Consider the following 26302-nt stretch of genomic DNA (forward strand, 5'->3'; position numbering starts at 1 on the left):
TCAAAATACAAGTATTCAACATAGATACACAACATTAAGTTCAAAATACAAGTACTCAACATAGATACACAACATTAACTTCAAAATACAAGTATTCAACATAGATACACAACATTAAGTTCAAATTATGATACAAACACAACTTATGATACAAACACAACTACTTTCTTGTTGCCCACTTTATGTTCTCGAGGATGTTCTTGCATTTCTTCTTGGCCTTCTTGAACATGGACGGGGTGTATCGATTAGCGCTCCGACGTGGCGGGTCCACCCTGAGATTGTAATGTTTACCTGTCTCACCTGTACATAATTTAATGAAACAGACTATCCAAAATGATGCAAACACGGGATAAAAAGGCAAAAAAAGAAAAAAACCAACAAGTTCAAAACATAATCATAAAGTCGGACCTGCATCATCCGCATCATCAGGAGCATTGTTGCGGGATTCTTCATCCTCATCCATCTCGTCATCGTCGCTCTCCTCTTGATCCTCATCCATCTCCTCATCATCCGGTTCTTCCACGAGATACTGATCCGTTTCATGCTCACCTGTCCCGGAATTTTCTTCAATCTGACCCATTGATACACGCCGTAGGTTCCGGCTAGTAAATATCCCCCGACCGCCTTCACTTCTACTGGAATCTCCAGTTTCCAAACCTCCAGAAGCAACTGAGGCAGTGTGGCATGGAATCCTCGCGTCCAAAGAATACCTCCCGGGCATAAATTCAGGTTGATGGCCAAATTGTGACTGCCCTGCATCCGCAGCCATGAAGCCAAGCAACTGGCTAAAAGAAGCACCCTCTCCAGCATCCCATTGTGGAGTACTCCAATATTGTTGATCTATTGGGTATGACGGGGTATATTGTGTCTGAACAACATATGGTACCGAGGCCTGAAATTGTTCTTGGGAAGCTGGAGGTGGAGGTGGATGTGGATGTGAATGTGCCCCCGGTTCTTCATTGGCTACATGAATAACTGGGCTACCCTCATCTTCCATTACTGGGCTACCCTCATCATTTATAGCTGGGTTACCCTCATCATCCATTACTTGTTCACCTTCATCGTTCTCTTGAACCACAACATTTGACAATTTCAAATGGTTGCCATACCGTGCACGATACCAGTCCATGTAAACATCCAACGGATGCTGTGAAGGTTCCACATACTCACGCAGAATGTAATTATACCTGTTTGTCCAGCGCATAATCCAACATGAATGGGACGGGGCTGTGGCCCAGTCAAGATTCTTAGGACCAGCAAGTGTTTCTCCATGTGCCCTTCCCAGATTTGTTTCCTCAGATGGAACTCCCTGAACCAAACCAAATTGTCTTCTAATTCTATCCGTTGCATGCCACTCAATAGATTCGAATGAAATCAACGGAACCGTAGCGCTCCAGACTACTGCGTGCAGGAAGATGTCTTCTGGGATTATGCCCGGATCAATGCGATCCACACCATAAGCAACCCACACGAACTGCACATAGCATAAGACATACGTGATTACAAGCCAAATAACAGTCAACCTCAGTTGGAGACAAATATTTTCTATTAAAAACACACCTGCCCTTCCTGAACCTCATCTAACGCCTTCCTAAAGTGGGCGAGACTAAGATATCTATACCGATTGTCACCACGCTCCCAGTTACGCCACCTGAAATTATTTATGTTACTAGCACATCTTAAATAGAATTATGAACATAACAAGTAAGTTGACAATGTTACCTGTTTGCAAGCGAAAAACTGCGTGGTTCCCTAGTAGGGGGCGCAAGATAGGGTAGGCGGATCCAAAACCAAGCTAGCAGCAGTGTTAACGGACCATCGATTTCTTTACAATCAAAACGAGAGGCCCGGCATAAGGACCGGTATAGGTGCGCCAAACATGCCGATCCCCAACTAAAATTACTGATACTATGAAAATCCCGGAGCAAAGGCAGAAACTTCCAGTGCACAGATGCCCCTGACTTGTCTCCAAGTAAGATAGTACCCAATAACAACATAATGTGGCACTTGACGTACCTCTGCATACTGTTTTCGTCAGTCAGTTGTATACGTTCTTTTAGATTCCTAAGCCATGTCATTTTTATGCCGCTCCCTCTGCAGTCGGCCTTTCTCGGTGCAACCCCAAACTGATGGAAACACTCACCCTCCAATGCTTCAAAGCTGCTCAAGGTCATCCCCGTCACCGGAAGGCAGTTCGTCGGGAGGCCCAAAATAACGGCTACATCCTCCAGGGTCACTGTGCACTCACCAATCGGAAGGTGGAAGGTGTGTGTTTCCGGCCGCCACCTCTCAACTAAAGCATTTATCAATGCTTTCTGGCCTTGAACTACTCCAATCTGAGAGGCATGATAAAACCCAGTAACCCATAAATGATCCTCTACACTTGGATGGTACCGATCAGGAGGCAGTGGGTGGTCACATGTCATCATCCGTGAACTCTGAAAAAACATAACATGTTCCTAGTCAAATCATGAATGATTACTAATTTACAACTTAAATTAATCATACTATTTCATCGATTAATCATAATTTCTAGCCCAATTACAAAAAAATAACTAACAAATTATCAAACTACAGCATGTAAACATAACTTCAAAAGGTTATCATAATTCCTATAATTATAATTTCCTAAAATTAATCATAATAATTTACTAATTAATTATAACTTCTCAGCTATTTACAAACAACATATGAATAACATTGTCTAACTAACAACATACAAAATTAAGGTTACTTTAGTATTCTTAGTTTATTTATAATTGAATTCTTATAATTTACCTTTCTTCCCAAATGAACTATGTATTAAGTAAATTGGCCTTGCAATTAATATTAACAAATTTCGTTATTAATGATGCAGTTCCGGATTATAAATTCTTAAATTAATAACAAAAGTAAATTAATAACAAAAGTAAATTAAGTAATTCTAAATTCTAAATTCTAAATCTATTACAAAATCAGAATTATAATTTCCAACATTGATCACAAAAGTTAATTAGTAAACTACAATATCTACTCGTATTACAAAAAGATTTCTAACATATTCTCCAACAAAAAATTATAATAAATCCTAAATATATAATTTCCAACAAAAATGTGTGGAAATAATTCCTAAACTTATAATTTATAACATGAATCATAAAAAAACTAACTTACTAAATTATAATTTCTAAATCTATTCGAAAAATAATATCTTACATTTCCTCCAACTAACTAACAACATCTATACATAATAACAAACAATTTACAATCATAATTTATAACTTTAATCATCAAAATTTATTCAGTAATCAAAATAACCGTCTAACAAAAATTTTTTTAACATATTTTCCAATTAACTAACAATATCTAAACATAATAACAAAAAATTAAAAAAATTGCTAACATTATAATTTTAAAATTAATCATCAGATTTTATTAATTAATTAAAATTTCTAATACTACTCTCAAAAAATTCTTACAAAATATTTAACAATCAACATTTACATATCTATCTACCTAACTGCAACATTTAACCATAAAATACAAAAAAAATTTCTACAAAATTTAATTAAAATACAGAAATTTGCAAAAAATTAAAAAATTTAACTTACATAATCAGGATTAGACAAATAATTTACAATGTGAAGTTCAGGACGATCAACATCTCTAGCTTTGTGTCTTTTAGCCATTTTCACAGATTCTATTGCATGCAGAGTTTTTGAAGAAGAAGAGAGGAGGAGGATGAACTCAGAAATGAAGAAATGGAGTTTCACGTTTGAAAAAGATGTTTCGGACTGAGGGAGTGGGGGAAAGGGGGGTATGCTGGCTGCTGGGGCACCGTTCTGGGGAGGAGCTCGTGTCCGACACGTGGAAGGTGGCGCAATCGGACGGTCCGATTGCTGCAAACGGTGGGTCCGATCGGTGTTGAGGAAACGCTGGGTCCGATTGGTGTTGGGGGGGGGGGAACGCTGGGTCCGATTCCTTTTATACAATCCTTCCTGACACCACACCCTAGTTAATCACCCACTCACCCCATATACACGCATAACACCAAACACTCCCCAATATCAAAATTAAAAAGCGTCCAACCAACATGTGAATTAAATTTAACCATTAATCGTGTGAAGCTTAACTCTATATATTACGAGGATTTTGATGATGATATATGTTGCCTCCCAAGGATCGATCAATTGTGACTACTGACAAGTAGCCTTCTTCATTTCTTTATTTTTAATATGCATACATTTTTTTTTTGGTGGTAGTACATTTTTTTTTTGGTGGTAGTTGGGAGTTGGGGGGGTCTGGGAAAGCTAGTTCCTGGAAGCACATGGGCATGATAGGCTTATGAGGCTATGACCCATTCACACACAAAGCCCTCTAAGATTATTGCAATGCGATATGATCCAAATATGAAATATTTGTTGCCACATGAAGCCTTCGACATCATCATGGCCTGCCATATGATCCAAAAATTTTTCCTATTTTGACAACCTACACACACGACACACTATCGATAATAATATTGTGGTCGAGGCTCTCCTAAAAAACCCTTGAGGCTGTGTTTGTTTTGAAATACTTGACTAAAGACTTGAACACGCTTAGACTTAGTTTAGATGGTAATTTATGAATCTCTTAATATGTTGTATTCGAATTTAAATTTTGATAAATACACCAAATATTAAAAAGAAACCCTTTAAATATTATGTGGATAAATATATAGTGTGAGTGTGTTGTGATATCTAAAATTGAGAATAGTCAAATTCATCTGACAAAATAAAAGAAAAAAAAAATTCGTTAAAAAGACTGAAATTTAATATCATATATGGTGGTCAATAAATTAAAAAATTGTGAAAACAAAAATTAAAATATTATCAATAAATTTTTTTTTGAATGTCCTTTCTCAAACTTTTATATTCCAAATCTACTCCTCAATTCCCTCACTACTAACACATCTTCACACCTCTATCAACTTTAAATTCACTACCACAAATCTATCACCAACAACAATAACACAATGAACAATGTGAGAATAAAGAAAAGGTAGAGAGAAAACAAAGGGAGACAGACAAAAGATGGAAGAAAGAAAATGGTGGATAGATAAGGAATTTTTATAAGAAACTATTTTATAGTATGCTCTCTTGTTATTTATAGAAGTTAGGAAACTATATAAATGAGTGAAATCAAAATGTATTCAATTCAATTAAAATCAAAGGAATTCACATCCATAGCAATTATTCATTTTCTTTCTTTTTTTCTCTTTAATAATTATATAGCGAGTGTATTATTGTGAGTAATGTTCAATTTCATATTACTTTCTATCTATTAGAAGTCGAAATTTCGCTGCAGACTCAACAATTGGTATCAAGAGCCAATGTTATATTATTCATTATTTGAGTGGTAAAGTTCAATTTTGAATATAATGGCTTCTACTAGTAGTAATGTTAAAGTAGGCAAATATGAAATCGAGAAGTTCAATGAAAAAAATGATTTTTCCTATTGGAGGATGCAGATGAAAAATCTGCTTATATCACAAAAGTTACACAAGGTACTAGCGGGAAAAGAGAAAAAGTCGGAAGGAATAAAAGATGAGGATTGGGAAGAATTAGATCTTGAGGCACGGACTGCAATAATCTTATGCTTTGAGAGGGATGTTGCTTTCTTGGTGAACGAAGAAACAACTGCAGCAGGCGTCTGGACAAAGTTAGAGAGTAACTTCATGATGAAGACTCTAACTAACAAGTTCTACTTAAAATCCAAATTGTATACATGTAAGATGGAGGAAGGAACCTCAATACGAGAATATATCAATAAGTTTGATAGGATCATATCAAACTTAAAGGATATAGATGTGAAGGTTGATGATGAAGACCAGGCACTCATATTGTTACTTTCATTACCGAAGTCCTATGAAAATTTAGTGCAGATATTGATGCTGGTGGGTGACACTCTGACCATGGATGAGACGAGGACATCACTTTTAGCGGATGATCTACGTAAGGTTGCTACAAGTGTAATGTCATCTTCAAATGAAAGAGAGTATAATGATCAAGTACAAGGATTGTTCGCGGCTAGAGGAAGGACTAATGAAAGAGGAAAAGGTAATAAGCGTGGAAAGTCTAGGCCAAAAATCTAGACCTCACGCGGAGAGAACATGCTTTAAATGTGGTGAGGCTGGACATTTCAAAGCAAATTGTCCAAATAAAAAGATAACTTTCAAGAAACAGAACAACGACAACCTAAAAGAAAAGCAAGAAGCAAGCGACGTCTCAAATGATGAGGAGGATTGTTACTCTGTAACAGAACAATCGTATGAAATCTCCGGTAAGTGGATTCTTGATTCAGTAGCCTCTCACCATATGTGTCCAAATAGGAAGTGGTTTACTACCTATAAAAACATAAATGGTGGCACAATTTTAATGGGCAGTGATCATGCTTGTAAAACTATGGGGTTGGGGACTATAAGAATCAAGATGCATGATAGAGGAGTAAGAACCTTAAAGGATGTGAGGCATATTCCAGACTTGCGGAAAAATCTTATCTCTATAGGTTTGTTGGAGAAAAATGGCTGTAAAATAGTTGCGAAAAATGGGACACTAAAAGTTGTTCGTGGTTCTTTGGTAGTGATGAAGGGAGTTCGTCGCGGTAATTTTTATTCTCTTTTAGGGATAACAGTCACAGGTGAGTTAGTAGTTGGCATCGATGGAAGTAGAGATCAAACAAATTGCACAAGAATATGGCACATGCGACTTGGACATATGTCAGAGAAAGGTCTATCATTACTTTGTGGACAAGGTTTGCTGAAGAATATGAAAAAAATCACAAATGAAATTTTGTGAGCATTGTGTGTATGGAAAGGCACATAGAGTGAACTTTTCTACAAGCAAGCATAAAAGCAAAGGGTTGTTAGACTACGTGCATACTGATGTTTGGGGCCCGATTAAAGTTACTTCCAAGGGTAGTTCCAGGTATTTTGTTACTTTTATTGATGATTATTCCAGGTATGTTTCGATTTACTTCCTCAAACATCAGAATAAGGTATTCGATACTTTTAAGCGGTGGAGAGCAATAGTTGAAAACCAAACAGGTAGGAAGTTGAAAACTCTACGATCTGATAATGGCATAAAGTACAGGGATGGGGCTTTCAAGGAGTTTTGTGACCGAGAAGGCATTGCAAGACACTGGACAGTTAGAGGAACACTACAACAGAATGGAGTCGTCAAACGACTACATCGTATGCTACTTGAGAAGGCAAGGTGTATGCGCTCTAATTCCGGATTAGGCAGAGAATGGTCGGCAGAATCGGTTGCTACAACTTGCTACATAGTGAATCGATCCCCACATTCTTCTCTAGATGAAAACACACCTTATAAGGTGTGGTCAGGGGAACATGTAGATTACGAGAAATTCAGTGTCTCTGGATGCACAGCCTATTATCATGTCAAAGATAATAAGCTTGATGATAGAGCTAAGAAGGAAATCTTTTTGGGGTATCCAAGAGGGGTTCAAGGCTATCGCCTTTGGAGTGTAAATGATTCTAAGTTTGTAATTAGCAGGGATGTTACCTTTGATAAACGATCTATGGTAGCTTTGTCTAAAGATATGGTGCTAGATGATGGTGATGTTGGAAAAACTTCAAATACTCAAGTGGTGGAGATAGAGTCTAAATACCAACAAATAGACTCTGGTAATGTTCAAGTGGAGCATCCTAATGCTACTCGAGATAACGCAGAGGATGAGCTTGATCATGAGGAAATTCAGCGAGAAAATGCACAGGCGTTACAACACCAGTAGCAGGATTCTTTGGTATCTACTAGGCCAAAGAGGAATTATAAATTTGTTCAGAAGTTCGGGTCAGACAAGCCTTTGAGACATTATGGGCAGGTAAACTTGGTAGATTATGCACTCTCAGTAGAGGATAATGAGCTGGTCACCTTCAAACATGCTATCAAATACAAAGATAGAGAGAGTTAGTTTGTCGCTATAGAGGAAGAGATGCAATCTTTTCATAAGAACAAGACATGGGATGTGGTCCCATTACCCGTGGGAAAGACTGCAATTGGTTGTAAGTGGGTGTATAAAAGAAAAGAAGATCCTACTAAGTCAGATGATACAAGATTCAAAGCTAGGTTAGTAGCAAAGGGATTTGCACAGAAAGAAGGTGTTGATTACAATGAGATATTTTCTCCTGTGGTGAAACACACTTCCATACGGGTGCTTTTAAGTCTTGTCGCTCATAGTGATCTTGAGTTGGAACAACTAGACGTGAAGACTGCATTCTTGCACGGTGACTTAGAGGAAGAAATCTACATGTATCAACCTGAGGGTTTCAAGGTTGAGGGTAAAGAAAGTCAGGTATGTCGCTTGAGGAAATCGCTATATGGATTCAAACAATCTCCTTGGCAATAGTATAAGCGATTTGACTCCTTTATGTTAAAATAAGGTTTTTCCAGAAGTAATTATGATTTTTGTGTATAAATTTGTAAGCTTCTTGGAGGTGATTATATCTATCTTCTATTGTATGTGGATGACATGCTTATTGCCTCTAAGAGCAAGGTAAAGATAGATATGTTAAATGTTCAACTTGGTAAAGAATTTGAAACAAAAGACTTGGGTGCTGCACGGAAAATATTAGGTATGGAAATTAAAAGAGAGAGATCAAGCCAAATATTGTTCTTGAGCCAAAGAGGATACATTGAGCGCGTCATTGAAAGGTTTGAAATGAAAAATGCTAAATCGGTGGTAACGCTGTTGGCTCCACATTTTAGGCTCTCTAGTAAACAATTTCCCACAACAACAGAGGATAAGGCTTACATAGAAAATGTAGCTTATGCTAGTGCAGTCGGTAGCCTAATGTATGCTATAGTGTGTACACGCCCAAATACTTCACAGGCAGTCAGTGTTGTTAGCAGGTTCATGGCAAACCCGGGTAAGGAAAACTGGGAAGCAGTCAAGTGGATATTAAGATACTTGAAGGGTACCATTGACACATGTTTATGCTTTAGTGGAAAATCATGTCAAATCAGCGGCTTTGTTGATTCTGATTATGCTGGTGATCTAGATAGAAGACGTTCTACGACTGGTTATGTATATAAAAAACAAGGTGCTCCAGTTATTTGGCGATCGATGTTACAAGCTACAGTGGCACTATCTACTATAGAGGCTGAGTACATGGCAGTAGTAGAAGGGGTGAAAGAAGCATTGTGGCTAAGGGGTCTTCTAGGTGATTTGGGGTTAAAGCAAGATTGCGTGAATCTAAGTTGTGATAGTCAAAGTGCAATTCATTTGGCTAAAAATCAGGTTCATCATGCTCATACCAAGCATATTGATGTAAGATATCACTTCGTGCGCGATGTTATAGAGAAAGGTAACATTTCTCTTATAAAAGTACACACAGATGAAAACCCTGCTGATATGTTGACTAAAGTAGTGTCAGGAAGTAAGTTTTAACACTGTTTGGAATTGCTCAATATTGCTTCATGTTAGGCATTACATGGAGAAACAGAGGAACTATGATTGGTTTGATCCTGAACAAGGGTACGTAGGCAGTCATTGTATAAATGATGCAACCGGATATGAATACCACTCTTTGATCGTCCAAAATTTGAGTAGATTTCAAATTGTGAACGAGGTAGAGAATTGTGAGAATAAAAGAAAGGTAGAGAGAAAACAAAGGGAGGCAGACAAAGGATGGAAGAGAGAAAATGGTGGATAGTTAAGGAGCTTTTATAGGAAACTATTTTATAGTATGCTCTCTTGTTATTTATAGAAGTTAGAAAACTATATAACAATTCAATTAAAATCAAAGGAATTCACATCCATAGCAATTATTCATTTTCTTTCTTTTTTCTCTTTAATAATTATATAGTGAGTGTATTATTGTGAGTAATGTTCAATTTCATATTACTTTCTATCTATTAGAAGTCAAAATTCCGCTGCAGACTCAACAAACAACAACAATCTCTTAAACATATTTTAAAATCAAATTCAATAATCTTATAAACAAGAGATTTTTAAAATAAAAAATGAGAGAGAAAGAAGAATAGGGACATAAGACAAAATAGAGACGAATAAGGAATGGAGAGGACGCGCTGATGAACGGCTCCAGCCCCAAGAAGAAGGACTCGCTGAAGCAAAACAAAGGGCGGGCAGTGAGTGCCGGGAGGTGAGGCTGCTAATAGAGCTTGTGGCGAAACAGGGGTCCAGCATGACAGAAAAGGGTATGATAGTGTTGAACAGTCTAATAAAGGGACTATTTTTTATTTTAAATTAAATATAATACTAAGGCGTAACGCATTTACACTTTACACCAAATACAAACAAAGACTTCATTTAGTATCCATCTCTTAATCTCCCTTCTAAACGCAACCTTAGGCTGCGTTTAGAAGGAAAACGGAAACTTAAAGTTAGAGATTGAGAGACTGAGACTAAATTAAGTCTTTGTATTATGTTTTGTGTAAAATATACATAACTGAATTATGTCTTAGTATATTATTTAGTTCAAAATAAATATGGAGATGAAATAAGAATATTTAATAACATATTCTTAGTTATTAAATAAAATGTTAAAGCTATGGTCTTCGTGCATAGGAATTTCAGTCCCTTGTGTACTAAAGGAACTAAAATTTGGTATCTCGATACAAAAATTTTAGTTATAGTCTCTAATCACTAAGTATAATACTGAGTTTTAATTTCTGAGTCTCAATCACCTTGTTTTGTGTTTGGTAAATAAAAAAACGCCTGTGTTTATACTTGTAACTTTTAAAACTGTTGATACTTTTAAAAGCATCTAACAGAAAGTGTTTTAAAATTGGTTTATACTTATTAAAATTAAAAGTCTAATATAACATCATATATTAATTAATATCTAAAATTAATTTTTACATTAATATCTATTATAATATTTTTTAATTTTAAAAATTATTTAATTAAATATATTTATTGTTGTTTGTGTTTATTAAAAATTATTTTTAATTTAATTTATTAAATATAAATATTATAATTTTTAAAAAATAAAAACTTTATTAAACTAAGTCTTAGTCTCTAAAATTAAACACTATTTTAGTATGTTATGGGATATGATAAAAGTAAATAAATAACCCCGGCCCGTATTATATATAGCACCAACAAATTTGTAAAATTATATTTTAAGAATTAAGTTATTTCTGTTTATTATTTTATAAAATGCGACATCAGTATCATTTATAATAATAACATATATATTTTGTTCCAAGGAACTAAAGTTTTTAATCAACAATCAACCTATAAGGTAGTTCATAGGTACTTCATGGACAGAGATTAAGGGTTTTGAATTATAATTGTAGGGAAAAAGTTTTAATCTTTCTCCAATTCTATTATGAAGAGATTAATATAACTAAATATTATTGAAAATATGGTCAAGTATGTTTTTATTCTTAGAGTTTGTTAAAAATTTTAAAAATATTTTTAAATTTTTATTTTGTTTTAATTTTATTTTATAAATTTTTTATTTGCATCAAATATATTTTCGACAGTTAAATTTTTAAGACCAATCTATAACAATAATATATGAAAATCATGCTTGATTTACTTATATTGAGAGTTATTTTTTAAAAGTGTTGTTAAATTAGTCTTAAATTTTTTTAAAAATTAGCCGTCAGTAAATCAAAAAGTTCTAAGATAAAATTAAAATAAAATAAAATTTAAGAATATTTTTATAATTTTTATCAAATATCAAGAATAAAAAATATACTTTATCCTTAAAAATAGTATTTGTAGTTTCACTTAATTTTAAAATATATTAGTGTGTTTTGTATTGACTCAAAAAAACAATATCTCAAATATATCATTTTCAATAAAAGATACAGTAAAATCCGACATTTATCAAAATATCATGGTGTAAATAATTTTTCTAAAATAAAGCATGGCTTAAAACCAATAGTACGATTGACTTCAAACAAACTTTTATTGTAAAAAAAAAAAAAATTTAAAATATTAGTCACGCATTTAGATTACTAAAAGATTAGTCACGGATTTAAATTGTTTTCATATATCATACATATGTTCTCCTATAAGATTGTAACCAATAAAAATGCTTGTTTCAAGTAATAAAACTACAATATTTTACTTAACATTAATTTGTATTCTTTTATTATCTTTTTCAATTGACAATTTTTAGCACAAATTTTAACTAAATTTAAAAAAATAAATTTATTATATTATAAAAATAAAATTAACTATTGAATTTTTTTACTAATTAACTATCAAGATTATTTTTTTTATAGTCATACCAATTCAAAATTTGAATTATCTTTTTTTATTTGTATAATTATGCCAACTTAATATTTAATATATACTTAATCATGTGTTTTAAAAACTAATTATTTCAATTTAAAAAACTACAAAATCTTAAATAAACGTCAAAAATAAAAAATATAGTGGTTGTCATCAACAACTGATTTTATAGGTTTATGATCATTAATTTGGCATAAATTAAAATAGAATAATCAACCAAACATAAAATAAACATGAAGTGTATACGCATTACTTTCATAAGAATATCTTAGAAGATTAATTTTGATTTTTTTAATATAGGACAAAGAAAATTAAAATACCAATAATATCACACTATCACAAAAAATAAAATATGATGCTATATATATTTAAATTAGGAATTCAATCATGAACTGAGATAAAATATATAAAGAACAAATCCGTTCTCTACAATTTTTTTTGAATAAATCAACTAATATTCTAGATTATTTAATATTTTAAGGACAAGTGTAAGAATGCAATAAAAAAATACCTTCAAAATCCTGAAACACAATATATTTTTAGCTTATAATGATGGCTGCATATCAAATGTTGATATGCAATTGAATGTAATAATTATTTGGTTTATTTCTCTGACTAACCCATGGTCATATTATTTGTAAAGGCTGTAAGCTAGTGGTAAGTTAATTTTCATGTTTTATGCTTACATAATGCCCTAATAAAACAAGGTTGGAATAATTGTTTCATGAAAGTTGATGAATCCATATTTGACGATGAATTTTGGTTAGAATTGAGTGAATTTTATCATATAAATCTACACTTATTTCTTTAAATAACATGCTTTTGAGTTTTCCTTCTAAATTATGCTTGATTGTAAAAATATGCTCTTTTATACTTAATTTGATCATATTTATCCCATTTGCATTCCATTCAATACTTTGATGTTGTTTATGAGTGATTTCAGATGTAAAAGGTAGGAATGGCTTGGTGAGAATGGAAGGAGAGCATGCAAAAGGGAGGAAGCATGAAGAAACAAAGGAGAAAAGAATCACGAATAGGGGTGGCAATATGTACCCTACCCGCGGGTACCCAACCCGATTGGGTAGGGTTGCTAACCCGATCTGCAGCAGGTAGGGTAGGGTGCGGGTAGGGTTCTCGTGCGGGTCGGATAGGGTGCATGTTGAGCCTCAACCCTACCCGACCAACCCACACTATATATATGTTTATGTTATATACTTATATAAAAATATGTTTTAAGTGTATGTTGAATCAAAGACCTCTCACTAAATGCAAAAGATCCTTAAACTCTAAAAGAAAATCATTAATTGATAATTTAATTTTTTTTACATAAAAATCAGTTCTATTTTAAATTATCATCAAGTTATATAATAATATTGTATATTTTTTGTAACCCGCGGATAGGGTCGGGTACCCGCGGATTAAGAACGGGTAGGGTTAGGGTTGGAAAAATCTCAACCCACGGGTAGGGTAGGGTTGAGTTTATATAAAAATCTCAACCCGCGGGTAGGGTTAGGGTTGGATCCAAACCCTAACCTACCCTACCCATTACCACCCCTAATCGCGAAGTGCGCGTGCGCACAGCCTATTGTGCGTACGCGTAGCCTGAGAATTCGGCCAAGTGTGCGTGCACATGTGCGTACACACAGGTACCGGCGCGTACACACAGGTACCAGCGCGTGACTCCATTAAAAAGTCACGTGACTCGCGATTTGGGGGCTTGGGAGGCCTAAATATAATGGCCTAGAACTCATATTAGAGGGGCAACACTTGAAGGAACATAGCATATCATTAGGAGTAGTTTTTAGATAATAGTAGGATGCTTTAGGTAGATTTTTCTTTAAATTTTCTCTCAACACCATTAGGGTTTACATTTCAAGTGCCATTTTTCATTTTTGATCTTGGATTTTTGCTTGCCTCCATTGTAAGTATTTCTTAATTACTTCCTTTTATAGCTACAATTTTGATACTCTTCTTATAGTTAAAAGACATATAGTTAATATATATACTTGTTGGCAATTTCGATCTCTTGTTGATGATTTTGATGATTGATGATTGTTATATGCTTGTTTGAGTTAGTATTGTTGATTTTGATCAATTGCTGCTCATAGTTTCAGGCATTTTCTCAATTTTTTCATGTCTAATATTTATGCCCACCAAGTGTTTGTGGAAATGTCAATTTTGATTATGGGATAAATTTCCAGGAAAATGAGCATATGGGTTCCTAAAGTTGGAAAAATGTCCAACATTTAGTGATAATTCTTGGATTGTTAATTGTTCTTGTTTCCACTAACACTAATTTATTGCTAAGGAAATTAGCAAGTGAGTTAGGATTTGTGGATTAAGAATAAACTATGCTCACACTATTTTGAAAGCTTCTCAATTAAGAATCTTAATTTTTCTGGACATTATTTGTGCTTCCCCATTGGTCTTGTTTTGTTGATACCATGTGTCTTGAAATCCTTTGTTTTTATTTCTCCTTTTTAGGATGCGCAAGAAAGGCAAAGCGCCGGTTCCACAACTGGTAGACTCGGAGAATACTCTTCCATGTCCCTCCTATCGTCGGAGCGACGAACCAGACACTTTTGCCAATAAAAAAGTTGGATATGGAGAAAGACAATAAAAAATGATCAACCCTTGCCCTAGTGCCCACCAGTTGAAGGTAGAGCCCCCTATTTCTCATTCTCCTAGATTATGCGCATGAACGGAGGACCGTGCCTTGATTAAGTGTGGGGGAGTATCGGCAACTTTGAGGGGATAAAATTCTTTTCCTATACACTTTGCAATACCTTCTAGTTTCTTTCTTCATTTTTGCAATTTTGTCATTCTTGCACTTTGCTTGGTTTGTTTGTATATATTTTAGTTGCTTATAGTTTTATGGTAGTAAATATTTGCATGTTGCATGGTAGAGTAAATAAGTTTGGTAAAACAACAAGAAATTTTCATAAAATCTTTCTTAAGGTGTTCCATTGATTGAATTGAAAAAAAAAATTGTTTTTCAACTTGCTTGAATCATCATTTTTCACGGAACATAGAAAAGAATGAGAACAAAATATTTAGTGAGATTTGAGCCTTAATGGTGTGATTGCACATTTTCAACCACAAAGATTTGTTCTTGTGTGCTATACTCCTTTCATGATTGTGATCTTAGATTTGTTTAAATCTTTATGTCCTTTATTTGATGTCTTGAATGCATCTAGTATAATTGAGGTCATTTTTAAAAATAAACTCATTAATCCATATGGCCAACCTTACATTTGCCTTTGTAACCCACTTTTGAGCCTTTTAATTTCTCTTTGTTCTAATTTGAAGCACATCATTCTCCCTAAGCGAAAAACCATTAATGTCCATGAATTGTGTCTTTGATTAGTTTGGGTTGAGCATTGTGTGTTACTTAAGTGTGGGAGAAGTTAGTTGGGAAGCATTGGTGATGAATGTGCATTGGGTTTCATTATGAAATTTAGAAAAATGGATAAACACTCATGCATTCATTACTTGAAGCATATGCATCTCTTGTTAATGACAAAAGAAAAATTTTGATATAAATACTTTCTTTTAAAAAAATCACCAATAATAAAAATGCTAAATAAAGAGTGCATATGTGTGTGATCTGGAAAAGAAAATGCACGAGTGAATATGAGATAGGAGATAAATGGAAAGTTAGGTTGTTTTGTTATGTGTAAATAGGTTAATATAGGATTAGGTGGTTTGCTTGAGCTAATCAAAGATCTGATTCACTAAGTCCACTTAACCATATTAATCCTACCTTAATCCTAGCCCCATTACAATCCTCCAAAGACCTCATGATATTTGTGTTCATGCATCAAGTATTAGTTGATTGTTTGATTTGCAAATCTTTGAAAAACATGATTAAAGGAGAATTGAGTGATTAAGCCCTAAACACTGAGCGATTCGAGTGTATACACATCTGGTGAGGGGTTTGATCGCTCAATTCTATGTTCTCATCTTTTATAGTGCATCTTCTTGCAAGTTGTGGGTTAGTATTGAAAATCTCAATTCAATTCTTTGGATGTTAGTCATATTTCATTGACTCTTTGCCTTGGCCTAAGACTTGCTTGGGATTGATTGGAATTTCATGGTTTATTTTGCCAAATTTCAATAGAGTATACATGAATAAGTAATATCTAGGATAGTAGCATGCATCTAGTAGGACATTGAATAAGTTGTTTGCCCTTTCCGTTCATCTCCTTTGATTGTGATTAGCATGAGGATATGCTAGTGTTTAAGTGTGGGAGAATTGATGAATCCACATTTGGATGAATTTTGGTTAGAACTGAGTGGATTTCATCATATAAACCTACACTTATTCCCTTAAATATCACGCTTTTGATTTTTTCTCCTAAATTATGCTTGATTGTGAAAACATGCTCTTTTATGCTTAATTTGATCAAGTTTATCCTATTTGCATTCCATTCGATACCTTGGTATTGTTTGTGAGTGATTTCAGATGTAAAAGATAGGAATGACTTGGTGAGAATGGAAGGAGAGCATGCAAGAGGGAGGAAGCATGAAGAAACAAAGGAGAAAAGCATCGCGAAGTGTGCGTGCGCACAGCCTCTTGTACGTATGCACAGCCTGAGAATTTGGCCAGTGTGCGTACGCACACACACACAGGTACCAGCGCGTGACTCCATTAAAAGTCACGTGGCTCACGTTTTGGGGGCTTCGAAGGCTAAATCTGATGGCCTAGAACTCATATTGGAGGGGCAACACTTGGAGGAACATAGCATATCATTAGGAGTAGTTTTTAGATAATAGTAGGAGGCTTTAGGTAGATTTTTCTTTAAGTTTTCTCTCAACACCATTAGGGTTTACATTTCATGTGCCATTTTTCATTTTTGATCTTGGATTTTTGCTTGCCTCCATTGTAAGTATTTCTTAATTACATCCTTTTATAGCTACAATTTTGATACTCTTCTTGTAGTTAAAGACATATAGTTAATATATATACTTGTTGGCAATTTCGATCTCTTGTTAATGATTTTGATGATTGATGATTGTTATATGCTTGTTTGAGTTAGTATTGTTGATTTTGATCAATTGTTGCTCATAGTTTCAAGCAGTTTCTCAAATTTTCCATGTCTAATGTTTATGCCCACCAAGTGTTTGTGAAAATGTCAATTTTGATTATGGGCTAAATTTCCACCTCCTGGCTTAAGAAAAATGAGCATATGGGTTCCTAAAGTTGGAATGTCTAATATTTAGTGATAATTCTTGGATTGTTAATTGTTCTTGTTTTCACTAACACTAACTTATTGCTAAGGCAATTAGCAAGTGAGTTAGGATTTGTGGATTAAGAACAACTATGCTCACTTGACCTACTCTTCGATGTTAAAAGTTAACTAAGTGAGATTAATCCATCATAATTGTCATAGTTGTGGTTACAACAAGGAAATGATCCCCTAGTTCATCCCAAGCCAAGAATCCATTTATGCTTTGAATCACACACTCACACATACATCAATCACTTTTATATCTTACTTGTCCATATTACATAGATAGTTTTTTAATTTCTTTATTAGTTTATTAATTGCAATTTTGAGCGTTCTTTCATTCCTTTAATTGTTTATCTCTTTATTGAAAATCTCTTTTACCTTCACAACCAAAATTGTGCACTTGTGGTTACTAGTCCTTGGGAGACGATTCGAATTCTACTCCCGGATTTAAATTGGTTTTGAATTGTGACATCTCTAATCTAAACTTTGGTTGTGAGTCGCCTTGTCGGTTGGGATTATATATGCAACGCTAAATTCCATCTTTCCTCCCCTTTTTGGAAGAAAGAGAATTTCTAACCGACGATCCGGCGAACACCAAAAGTCAATAAAACAATACTTGCTTTTGCATTTCTTTTAAATATATTATTAAGAAAAGTCATGTTACCATTTAACTGATGCTTGTAAGGTATTCTTTTTTTGGACCTTTCCATCAGATTCAAACACCAATAGATTGTGTATCTACAATCTATACTGTGTTATCTCGCAGGCGTAGACATGTTACAGCTGATGTTCCTCAACCAGGCAGGCAGGCACCCCAGCTTATATTGTTAAGGTTGGTGGTTTTAACCTTTTCCCTGTAATCTGATTTAGTTGGCGTTTTTTCTTGTTCTTAGGTTGCTCCCATGATAAGGATAACTTGAGTAAGCCTGAATTTGTTGGTGCACCAGCAATCTGTTTTACTTATTTTGAATCTCACCATGCAGACTTTCTTGCCCGTGATTGAATTTTTTGGTTTCGAGACAGACCTGAGATATCACACTTGAGGTCAAGCATTTTGCCTCTTTGATTTTGATCACTGGGTTATTGTTCCTGGAGATCCTTTGGACAGAAGCATTGTTTTGCATCCACTTGAACCAGCACCAATTTAACATCTTGCCCATGAGTTTATGGTGAAAACAAGGCGTATAATGAGAATTTTTATATGTAGGGAGTTGGATGTTTTGTCACGGAATCATGTTTGCTTTAACCTCTATTATAGTATTGTTAAATTTCGTGACACTTATAGTATTGTTAAATTTCGTGACACGGAAAGAATGAAATTTAAGTATGGTTGAACAATATAGTGAGGATTATAGTTGATAATACGCTTTGTTTATGTTTTGAATTATATTGCCTTGCTTGTTTATAATATTTTTCTTTTAGTTTTATAATACGATGAATTTGTTTATTTTTTGTAATATTATAAATATTCGAATACAAATTAGATACAAATTTACATTTATTAAATTTATATTTATTTTGCATGAAAAAGGTTTTTTTGTAATGAAAAAATCTAAAAAAAATTCTATTTTATCTTACTGACGGATTTACAGACGAATTTTCTGTATGTATTCAGTGTTTGGAATGGTATTCCAAGGCTCAAATTACCGACAAAAAATCTGTCGAAAATCTGTTGCTAATTACCGACAGAAAATTCATCGAAAAATCTGTCTCTAATTACCGACGAAAAATTCGTTGAAAAATTGGTCTCTAATTACCGACGAAAAATTCGTCAAAAAATTTGTCTCTAATTACCGACGAAAAATCTGTCGAAAAGTTTGACGCCCAAGGGAAATGGAGGGGAGAATTTATCGAGAGAAAATCTGTCAGTAACTAGCAAAATTCTGTCAGTAAATAATTTTCGACGAGGTTTTTACAGAGGGACGAAATTCATCAATAACCGAAAATCTGTCTGTAATGAAGACTAAATCTATCTGTAAATCTGTCTATATTAAACAATTTTCTAGTTGTAAAAAATGACAAGTCAAGGAATGTATATATATGGTCACATGTTTTTTTTTTCAAGAGAGAAATAGTCATGTTAGAGGTTAAACTATGATGCATAAGATGTTTTTACAAAAATGGGGCTAAAATAACAATGAAGACTCATACCAGAGATAGATGCAAGCATGAACCATCCACTAGAAAATCACATATGTTACTGTACACAGGCAAAAGTATCCAATTCGAAACAAGAGAACGGCTAAAGAGGTGAAGGCAGGTAATTAGAAGAAGGATAAGATACAAAGAGAGTGAACAATTTTTTAATGGGATTAAAGAAACTCACCAAGAAATTCAAAGCCTTATCACCTGTGAGAAAAGCAGCATTGATTGTGTGCATATTAATTATCAACTGCCATAGAAGAATTTGTATATAGTTTAGCATTAAAGTTCTCTAATGTGATTGAAGATATCAAAGATAATTCCTAGATATGATCCTTACAAAATTTATGTTGTAATCTTTGATTGTTAGAAATGGAACAATTAGGAACCAAAATACAAGTGAACAATATTTTAAAAATGTTCTTTTTTTTTCTCTCATTAACAACAATCACAGGAAAGCAAAAATACATTTAGATAAATAAAAAAATAACAATTAGACTTTATAATTAAAAGGAGTAACTAAAAGTGTCTATACATTAAAGAATAAATACAAAGGATCCATTTTAAAACAAAGCCAAAGCTGCCTATAATTACATGCGCACCTAACACTTAGGGAGTAGCTATCAAGGTCTCAAAAGAGCGCCAACAATTGAAGAAACAATAAATTAAACAAATAAATTTGAGTTCCAACAAAAAATTAGCACCAAATAAATTTTTTGGTATTTTGATACCTAATTTTCATAACAGTAATTCAATCTTGGAAGACATAGTCATTTGTAATAATGCACATAGTCTAAGATTATTTAAGAAAAATATATACCAGCAGAAAATAACTTAAGAAATAATTATATCTAAATTCAAATATTAACGCCTTAAATTTCAAATCAATTTGTTATCTTCACAGTTTTTATATCTCAGAACTGGTAAACCCTAATCCCTAATTATTTCGTCCAATTTATCCTAAAAAACAAAGATAGAGTATTCGACAATGGAACGAAAACTAACAATATTTATTGGGATCGAGATCGATTTTGTTGATGAATTCGCCATTTCACTTTGCGACTTTCATGATAGAAACTGCAATCAACGCAATCAGGTTAGTTTTTTGGCGTAAAAAAGAATTAAACAACAAAAATTACAAAAAAACAGCAACAATTAAAAATAAATACGAACCAAAATATGGATGGTGGGGTTGAGAACCTAGGGTTTGGAAGAGAGATCGAGAGAGATTGAAAATTTTTTAGCTCAAAGCGAGATAAATATGAAATTTCCAATTTTATCTCAAATCTAGGCATAATAAATTGCACATTATAGCAGACACACGTACCTTCTTGAGCTTCTGAAGAATGGCGGAGATGGCGGTGCAGAAGGAAACGCCATCATCACGGAGTTGGATGACATCACGGGTGGCATGGGAAACTCAAAGGAGCGCGGCGGTGTTGTGTTCCTCGAGGGAGGCGAGGATCTACTCGGAGACCCTCTGGATTTTCATCATTGTAAAAGAGTGAGAAGGAGTAGGGCACAAGAAAAAAAGAGCAGGAGTACTCTTCTGTTTAAACCCTAACCTAATATAAAAAACATGTGAGAGATAGAGTGAATAAAGAAATAGGAAAAGAGGCGTTTTGTTTTTTTTTCTGTTAAACGTGAAGCTGTCACGTGGTTGAATAAGCTACGGATATTGTACAAGTAGTGTATATATATATATATTGGTTTTTCACAGTATTTCTCAATCTGGTAAGTCAAAGATTAATCCGTCACGGTACTAAGCTCTATTTAAGAGTTTGTTTTTAGCTAATAAATTACTACATATATAAAGTATGACTCAAATCCTTAACACTTATTTAAGCAGATTAGTAAAATAAAATTACTAGATTAACTCAACTTAAATAGGTATCTGGGTATATTTTATCAAAATGAACTTTTTTTTTTCTTCTTGGTATTATCAAAGTGAGGTCATCTTTTGGACATGAATGATCCACCGTCTAATAACATGTGAGCCCACATTAAAGAAGGGGCCATGGTTACCATTGCAATGAATATGTGAAACACGGTGGCCCCAATTGCTTATACTAGCATCGACAATAGGACCTGTTGAATTCACTCCCTCTCCCTCAATCTCTTGGCTCTTGAAACATGCAAAGACAAACCACGCTTGCATGCATTCATGCATCCCCACACTACATCCACATACATCACTGTCTATCTATCTCTCTCTGTCGTAGGATGAGTTAGTATGTATGTGTTTGTAGATAGAGAACGGCAATTGCATTTTGCAATTGTCAATCGGCAATTGTACCCACAAGTTTGCACAATAATTAATGTATATGTGGGGATACAAACTTGCCTCTAGCTCAGCCTAAGGACTAAGGCATCAGGTTGTAGTACGTAGTAGTAATTAAAGGCCAAGTACTTTTGAACTCTTTTCATTATGCATGGATCATGCAATTTCATTTTGGACCGTGTTATTTGGGGAGATTTTTTAGCCCAACCATTATTAGTATAAAATATATATTAAAAATAAATTAAATAATATATGTATTTATATATAAATATATGATTATTAATTTTAGCATACAGTTATTAGTTACATGAAAAACAACAAAAAATGTTTGATAACAAAAAAAAAATGCTATTTACACATTAAAATTAGTCATTAAAATCAGTTACCAATGTATTTGTATATAAATATATGTGTGTGTGGTTTAATTTTTTTTTTAATGTATATTTATATTTCAACATATATTTTATACTAATAATTAATTTTAATGTACACATAGCATAAGTAAAAAAAATTAGCCAAAATCAGCCTCTTATTTAACATTCATGCAATAATTATTATAATTTGTAACCATTAACAAATATTAAATAATAAAATAAGTTCTGATTTTTTTTATCTTTCTAATATTATTGTAAAAATAAAATTAATAATTGGTATGTTTATTATTATTGCCCCACTTTACTATTTCTTTCAAGTTATCAAATTAAAAACAAGTAAGCCTTATACTTTTAGCATAGAAAAACAATTTTTTTTAGAAACAACGTAACAATAGGTTAAAAAAAAGTTAATTTTAATTTTAAAATTTAAAATTTAAATTAATTAAATTTATTTATGTTTAGTAGACCTGATATATAGCCTATTATTCACATTGTTAACAATTTTCGTTGTTTACTTAGTAGAATTGATACTAAAATCTTCGTCTAAACCTAATTAAGACGCTAGTTCGCGATTTTTGGAGTTAACAACCTAATGTGTAGCAAAAAGCTATGTAAGATATATAGATTAATATTAATATATGATGGTAATGAATAAAGGTAACAAGTAATATAATAATAATGTACAAATGATCATTCCTAACCCTAAAAAAACTGCAGCATTTCGGTAATGCTGTGTCCAATAACTTCGGCTCTGATCTGTCCATATATAATATATATAAAATTATATATACTACTATAAGATTTTTTAATTAGATGATATATTAAACTTTGTCTAGTAAGAATTAATAATATTATTGTATATGTAAATGGTGGTGTTCCCTAAGTAGGACTCAGTTGTGTATGGGAGGCTTTCTCCTTGCCGGAGAATAATCCATCTCAACAATGTCTTCCATGTCAGGGTAGTAGTTCTCATCATCCTTCTTGCTCTTTGAAGAAGTAGCTTGTTTATTTACTTTTATACCCTCTGCTTCATTATTCACTACTTTCATATAATTTCTTGTGGTTCCATTATTTAATGCTGGGAGGTACTGCTCATCAGCTTCATCATTATTCTGTGCATATGGAGCATATATTATAAAGAGGAAAAATAACAAATTCCAAGGTTTAATTTTTTTTATTTAATTAGTTTATTAGTTTGTTTTATGATCTATGATAATAAACCAACCTTTGAAATGGTGGTGAGGGTAGTAGTGGTAACAAGTTTCCTATTCTTTATCTTTCCTGCACCAACATAATAACATACAACAATAATATTCAATATGCTTAATAGTAATTAATTGATGCTCTTATATATAATTTTATACGGTACATAGGGAGATTAATTAATTAATTAGTACTAAACTACTAATTAACTAAATCAAGTAGTTGCATTTTGCATTGCTAAGCCAAACCAGAGGAATTAAAATGAATGAATAATAATTAACAAAATCTAGCGTAGCACTAATTTCTTTTCAGTATAACTACAAGACTTAGAAGTTGTGATAATATAAGATGGAATGAATTTCTTGGGGCAAAACTTGCAGGAAGGTAATTAATGAATAATAATAATACATTATTATCCTTTAATTTTGGTAATAATATATAATAAGGAAGGTTTAAAGTGTAGTAAGTGTTAATGGTGTCTAGGTCTATGGCGTCTAGGTCGATAGTAATCTTCATGAATGTATGATAAGGGGTTGTTTGAATTTGTGTGTACTCTTTTCTTCTTGTTGGTACCTGTGCATTCTTCTTCTTCCTTGAATTTGCATCCATTACTACTTCTTTTCAACAAAGCAGCACTTTCCTCCTCTTTCTCTTTCTGTACTCACAAATATATAATTCAAATTAATTAAACTTCTAATTAATAATTAATAAATGAACTAACTGAGGAATTTAAGTATGAACCTACATGTTGTTTGTTATGTTCCATTATAACTCGAATCCCTGCATGCACAAAATAAAACAAATAAATCAAGATTAAGTAGAAATAATGATGAAGTGGTGATATATGATGCGATTAATTAATTAATTACCTTGAGCTCTTGTAAGAATGAGTGACAAAAGAATAAGATAAGCTACAAAAGAAGGCTTCATCATCGTTTAATTAACTTCTTGAAGAACTTAATTAGAGAATTTGGAAGTTGTGTTGAGTAGTTGATGGGTGGTGGAAGAAGATGGGGATGGCTGCTTGCTATATATATATATATAAAGATCAGAGTCATTTTAGGTGGTCCACATTATTCAACTTTAACTTAAATTTCGGATTTGGATTTTTTCCTTCTTCCTTTATTTCTTTGTTTTTTATTTGTTGCCTTCTGGTACTCATTGATAAACTGTCAACCAATATGTATGTCAATATAAATAAATTAGTCATGACTAATTAATTAATTAATTAATCATTTCAACTCCCAATCATTATTTAAGCTCGTTTTTTAATTAGGTGTGTGTATGTACTAATAAGGCTTAGCTTAGAATTTGATTTAAGCGGTGGAAAGAATGTTAAACATACAGATAAGGATCTATGTTTAGGCCTCTAATAGATTTTTATTGCATTATTAAAAAATAAAATGGAAAAATATATGTTGTATATTCACTATCTTTCTCAAACTCAAAGTAGTTGAATAAAAATGAAAAGGACCAAAAACATTATTTTTTATATCATAAAAAATATATATACTAATAATGTAAATATCACTATTTATCGTTAAAAAAAAAATGGTACACGCTCGCTCTAAGAGGAAAGGCTGGGAGTTCAAACAAAACACGAAAAGCATTGAAACATTAAAATGTACATTTTCTCTAATTTGGGGTCAGAGAATGCTACAGTCTTTTGGGTTAATTGTACCATGGTAAGACTTTCATGAACCAGTTATAAACGATCTAAAGTTTAGGTAGAAAATTTATGTAGATTCGTATCAAGTAGGCCAAGGTTTAATTTGTTTTTAAACATCATCAAAATTCATAAAAATACTTATATATAAATATTCTTATGTCAACAGTGAAAATTGAATCTACAAGACAAATTCTTTTAGAATATAAATTATAATTTAAGTTTGTTATCATGCTTAATTAATATCTAAAGATCTAATTTTGCTTCATGATTTATTTCAGTACTTTACAACATTTTATTTAGTGTTAAACTTTTTTAATTTGAGTTGTCTTATAAATATTTACTACTTTTTTATATATAAATAAATACACATTTATTTTTGTATAGATAAGAATTTATAACAAAAAATCAAATTGAGTTGGTCGAGTGGTCAACTTACTTGTCCGTTTAAGTAAATGTTGGGGTTCGAACCAGCCTTTTGTGCATGTAGCAACCCATCCCATTAGTGGCCAGCGACAGACCCTTATAATGAATTAAAATAAAATTAAATATCCGATATATCTATTATTCACATTGTTTAATATTTTCATTGTCTACTTATACTTCTCCGTAAACTAAAGGTGCAAATTGAATGAATAGACAATAGAGTTGATACAGCATTTGAACACGAATTTATCCACTACAGATTGGACTACCAACTTAGAAGAGATTGAATGTCAGCGGATTCAAATAGTGGTTCACTGTTGTTTTTTGTATGTAATTAATTTCCATGTTTACAAATTGGAGCCTTTGGGTTGTTGTCTCGTTCAGTCTTGTGCAAGAATGGTACAAGAGCAAGTTTTTTACCCTTGTGAAAAAAATTTTCACTTGTGCTCTATATAGCTACGTACCTAGCTAGCTACTTATAGAGGCAGTCCAATTTTACGTTAAGATTTAAGACAGCTTGTATGTTATTATATCCTATGTTAGCTTAGGTTTCCCCAACACTTGTTATATCACTATATAGTTACATTATTGTCTTAATCTTGATTATAAATAAATATGGAGTTTGTCGTTTAGTGGGTATGATGGGGCAATCCACGTGGACGTCGACATCTCAGTGTGACATGGCAGAGCATTGACCACGTGGGCACCGCCATTTCACGCGTGTTGT

The 26302-nt window shown here is 33.0% G+C and overlaps 2 protein-coding genes across 2 annotated transcripts; both read right to left on the reverse strand.

The window, feature by feature from the left end:
* Positions 1–160: 160 nt before the first annotated feature.
* Positions 161–3668, reverse strand: LOC130932689 (serine/threonine-protein phosphatase 7 long form homolog). Its single transcript, XM_057862087.1, has 5 exons — positions 3591–3668; positions 1723–2438; positions 1561–1651; positions 409–1474; positions 161–300 (listed from the first exon to the last, which is right to left on the reverse strand). Exons 1-5 carry the CDS (start codon positions 3666–3668, stop codon positions 161–163), a joined length of 2091 nt encoding a protein of 696 aa, XP_057718070.1.
* A 19261-nt stretch (positions 3669–22929) lies between these two features.
* LOC130946162 (uncharacterized) lies at positions 22930–24487 on the reverse strand. Its single transcript, XM_057874840.1, has 5 exons — positions 24353–24487; positions 24229–24263; positions 24057–24138; positions 23506–23561; positions 22930–23392 (listed from the first exon to the last, which is right to left on the reverse strand). Exons 1-5 carry the CDS (start codon positions 24414–24416, stop codon positions 23171–23173), a joined length of 459 nt encoding a protein of 152 aa, XP_057730823.1. The 5' UTR covers positions 24417–24487; the 3' UTR covers positions 22930–23170.
* Positions 24488–26302: the final 1815 nt, after the last annotated feature.

The sequence above is a fragment of the Arachis stenosperma genome, chromosome 1 (assembly GCF_014773155.1).
Source record: "Arachis stenosperma cultivar V10309 chromosome 1, arast.V10309.gnm1.PFL2, whole genome shotgun sequence".
NCBI classification, from domain to species: Eukaryota; Viridiplantae; Streptophyta; class Magnoliopsida; order Fabales; family Fabaceae; genus Arachis; species Arachis stenosperma.

Coding starts and splice junctions, on each gene's coding strand:
- LOC130932689 (XM_057862087.1), bottom strand. CDS start 3,668: ATGGCTAAAAGACACAAAGCTAGAGATGTTGATCGTCCTGAACTTCAC. Junction 1,475..1,560: donor ATGAGGTTCAGGAAGGGCAG/GTGTGTTTTTAA, acceptor TGCTATGTGCAG/TTCGTGTGGGTTGCTTATGG. Junction 301..408: donor TGATGATGCGGATGATGCAG/GTCCGACTTTAT, acceptor AATTATGTACAG/GTGAGACAGGTAAACATTAC.
- LOC130946162 (XM_057874840.1), bottom strand. CDS start 24,416: ATGATGAAGCCTTCTTTTGTAGCTTATCTTATTCTTTTGTCACTCATT. Junction 24,264..24,352: donor CATTCTTACAAGAGCTCAAG/GTAATTAATTAA, acceptor TTGTGCATGCAG/GGATTCGAGTTATAATGGAA. Junction 23,562..24,056: donor GGAAGAAGAAGAATGCACAG/GTACCAACAAGA, acceptor ATGTTGGTGCAG/GAAAGATAAAGAATAGGAAA.